This window comes from Ailuropoda melanoleuca, chromosome 1 (assembly GCF_002007445.2).
Source record: "Ailuropoda melanoleuca isolate Jingjing chromosome 1, ASM200744v2, whole genome shotgun sequence".
Taxonomy (NCBI): Eukaryota; Metazoa; Chordata; class Mammalia; order Carnivora; family Ursidae; genus Ailuropoda; species Ailuropoda melanoleuca.
In genome coordinates, this window is record NC_048218.1 from 186,419,457 (window position 1) to 186,423,527 (window position 4,071).

General features: G+C 38.0%; 1 protein-coding gene across 1 annotated transcript in view; it reads right to left on the bottom strand.

The window, feature by feature from the left end:
* Positions 1 to 2,707: 2,707 nt before the first annotated feature.
* GPR37 (G protein-coupled receptor 37) overlaps positions 2,708 to 4,071 on the bottom strand; it is a 17,863-nt gene continuing 16,499 nt past the window's right edge. Inside the window, exon 2 of the mRNA XM_002926179.4 lies at positions 2,708 to 3,976. Within this exon, the coding sequence (XP_002926225.1) occupies positions 3,158 to 3,976 (819 nt within the window). The 3' untranslated portion in view covers positions 2,708 to 3,157. The remainder of the gene's footprint in view (positions 3,977 to 4,071) is intronic.

Here is a 4,071-nt window from a genome sequence, read left to right on the forward strand (position 1 = left end):
CCTCGCTTAACACCAGGCACAAAAAAGTTTAATAAAGGTTCATTGAGTTAAATATGAATGGATTGATTTTTGAAGTCAGATTTGAAGGCTTGTGAATCATCAAAGAAATGCTAAATTAAGTTGATTCTAAATTCACTTAGATTAATATGGAACGATAAGCATTTGGTCTTTCTCCTCTGTGAAGCCTTCATTCTTACCTCCTTCCAACCAACCACTGAGCCCTCAGAGTCAGTTCCCACCCTCAGCTTCCCACCAACTACTCCATGTTTCATGCACACTGAAATTATCACACTAAATTTTATTCGCTTACAAATATGTGCCTTTCAGCAAATAAACTACTTGATGGCAGGAATCTAAAGGTTAAGAAAAGTTATGTGTTCTAACTGCCTCGCTTAACACCAGGCACAAAAAAGTTTAATAAAGGTTCATTGAGTTAAATATGAATGGATTGATTTTTGAAGTCAGATTTGAAGGCTTGTGAATCATCAAAGAAATGCTAAATTAAGTTGATTATGCTATCCAGTTGTACATACAGGTATAGATATTGACATAGGCATAGATATAGATTTTTTTTAAAAGATTTTATTTATTTATTCAACAGAAATAGAGAGAGCCAGTGAGAGAGGGAACACAAGCAGGGGGAGTGGGAGAGGAAGAAGCAGGCTCATAGCGGAGGAGCCCGATGTGGGGCTCGATCCCATAATGCCGGGATCACGCCCTGAGCCGAAGGCAGACGCTCAACCACTGTGCCACCCAGGCGCCCCAGATATAGATATTTTTGAAAAGAGTTTTGCTGAATATCCTGAAACCACAGAATTGATATGGTTCAGTAACTCAAACACCATCTGTAGAGATTTCCGATCAATCAAAATTTTAGTAGACTTAATCTTAGGTGTGAGTTTCTCTTTTTAAGGAGACTTTGAGGAGGGGAAGACATGGGACAGAATCTTGATTAGAGAGAAGTAGAGCATAAAAGGGTAACAGTGAAAAAAAATATACTGCAGGAATTCTTATGAGAAAGCAATGAGCATTCTATGGAGAAAACTTTCAAACCACTTTATACTTTGGATGACCTCACTGGAGTTATCAGAGTTTTGACTTAGACAGAGATAGGATTCAATAAGAAGTTACATGTTTCAACTACTGAGAAGTCAAAAGTCAAGGATAAAAGAAAAAAAGAAATTTGAGTCCCAACTGCCCTCATTGTGGTTCAACCTTTATAATAGCTTCCTAATTGGTTTTTCACTTTCAGACTCTTCCCAGTAGCCTGTTTAAACTGTTTTCAAATGGATCTTCCTTCTGCAGAATTGCGGTGATGTTTTTCCAATGCTCAAAAACCATAAAAACCAAGCCATATTACCTGAACAACTCCATCTAAACATCTTTCAGAACATGAACCTTTTATAATATGGTATCAATGCATATTTTCATCAGCACGTTCCATGAGTTTCTATGCCCACATAGCACAGGAACCAAGCTAGACTATTTATTCATTTATTCTTCAGTCACACCCCATAAGTCCTCCCCCTATTCCTTTGTTCAGTCGGCTCCCTCTTCCTGGAGTGTCCACTCCTCACACTACCTGCCATCAACTTTCTGACAGACTAAGCACCAGTTATTTTACACAGCCTTTCACGATATCCTCTAATCTGGTGAGCTCTCTCTCTCTTCTCTGACCCATCATGGACATTACACCTCCCTGGCAGGTCCCAGCTTCTACACATTTATGTTATTCCTGCCTTCTCATCCCACTCCTGCTTGGTTTTGTAAAGTCTGCCACCAAGCTCTGGTTACTTCTATTTACTGCAGGTAATAGCATAGAGCGTTTTCTACATCGTGTGCTCAGTGTTTCTTGATTTATAAAGTTGACTAAATATCATGAGAGACACTGTGGAATCACAATTGTTGATATGCTCAGCAGCCCAAATGGAGTTCAGGCGTCCTCGAGAAGTTTTCCAGAGATCTATTACAGGGGTCTGTAAGAAGACAATGGTGCCTTGTTTTCATTCCCAAATCCCTAGAGGCAGGCATCCTACACAACTGTTGGAACTTAAACTCCTGAGGGGAATCAAATAATTCAAAAGGAGAGGGTTAGTTTTTTGTTGTTGTTGGAAGCTTATGGAATATGAATTTAAAGGTAGTATTTGAATATTCAAGTGTTCTAATCAAGATATATAAATATTTTATTATTCCACTACTGTACTTTCATTCTCTTAAAGAAATTAAGTCACACGGATTTAACCAAGTTTGTTTTTTAAAAGGAGAAAAGTTAGAATTCAGAGTGCTTCAAAGGTCAATGTTAGAGGAAATTAGATGACAAGTGTGGGGTGTCTTAGTCCTTGATTCTACTCATAATTCATAATGGGAAAACTTGTAGCTCTATGTGCTAGTTCAGAGATAAATAATAATAACTCTGCTGTCTATTCTTATTTTGTAAATATTTGGAAGTAATTTTACATCTGTATCTGAATATTAAAAATACAATTTTGTCTGAACATATAATATAGTTTTATATGAATCATGCATATAAAATAGTACTATTAGGAAAACTGCTTTATAAGATGGTGATTACCTGCCTTAAAGGAAAATAGAATTTTAAAACAATAAGGCTGATTTTAAATTGTGCGTAGAACCAGTAATTGTGTACTTAAGGCAATTAAAAGATTTATTGAATCTTGGTTAAAAGTAGATTGACAATGACATTAAAGAATAAAGTATAATTTATTTGGTGCTACTTTGTAAATGTTTCTTAACTACAAATCATCTCACGATACCATATACAATATACTTTCAATCACAACTCAAACATAAAATAACCTACAAAATCACACGGCTATAATCAATATACAGTGATTATATTTTTAAAAGAAAGAAAGTTAGCAATTAATTAAGTTAAGGTGCAGTAACTTTTTTCAAATAAAATATTAGCACCGTACCAGGTAAAATGACCTAAAACTATTGGCCTCCTCATATTTCTTAAATAACTAAATATAAACATTTTTTTCAAAGCACAAATATTAATTTGCAGAATCAATTCTACAGTAGTTAATATTTCTCTCTTTTGTTGCATTTTTCCCCCCAGGAGGGAAAAATATGAAGTAAAAACTTTCACAGGATATGAAAATCAAATAAATCTAACCCAACAAAAGGTTGTCCTTCAGCAATGAGTTCCAACAGAAGCAAAAGTGGACATTTCCCGGCGTATGGTACTAAAAGGTGAGAGTTCGAGTTCTGTGGTATATTCATTGTCATTGTCATCACTGGTCACTGTTGAAGACTTCTGAATGCACTCATCACAGCAACAGCAACAGCACTCCATAAACGCCCGACTGAAGGGTTTGCAAAGACAGAAAAGGAGGACAGGAGTGACACAGGACTTAAAGAACAGAAGGAACTGGCTGATGATATAAAGCAAGTCCATCGTCTGCTGAGAAACCCCTGTGGCCATGTAGGCAGTAACAATGTTGCAGATATTTTCAGGAATAATGCAAAATCCATATAAAATGGTCAGAGCCACTACTGTGCAGTTCATCTGGCTTTCTAGCTGAATCTGTCGCTTATTCCCCCGGGTACAGGCTTTCTCCGCTTTGCGGATTTTCCTTGCAGTCACCAAAGAGCAGGTGATGGTGAAAAGTGTGGGCAGACAGAAGTAACAGCCAAAGTACCACCAGAGTCTTGCACTGTCATAGGTAAGGGCTAAAACGTAGATGGTGTCCGGTAAATCTGGGGAGACCTTGATAACGCAGCGTTCTGCAGGAGCTCGGCCACTAAACCCCAAATCCTCCTTGCTCAGCTGACGGAGGACAACTTCTGGAAGTGCCAACAGTAGGGCACCGACCCATATCACAGCAAGCTTGGCAGTTGTCGAAGAACAGTTCTCGATCATTTCATAGTACATCTGCACGTTGGTGGCTGCCCGGAAGCGGTCTATACACAGAGCACATAAGGTGAAGGTAGTGACTCCCAGGGAGGCAACCTGTGGGAGGAACATGAATGCATTTATTCTGGGTGATCTTTGGAAGATCACAACACTAGGCAGTAAATTCACATTAGCAAAACAGAAAAAAAAAA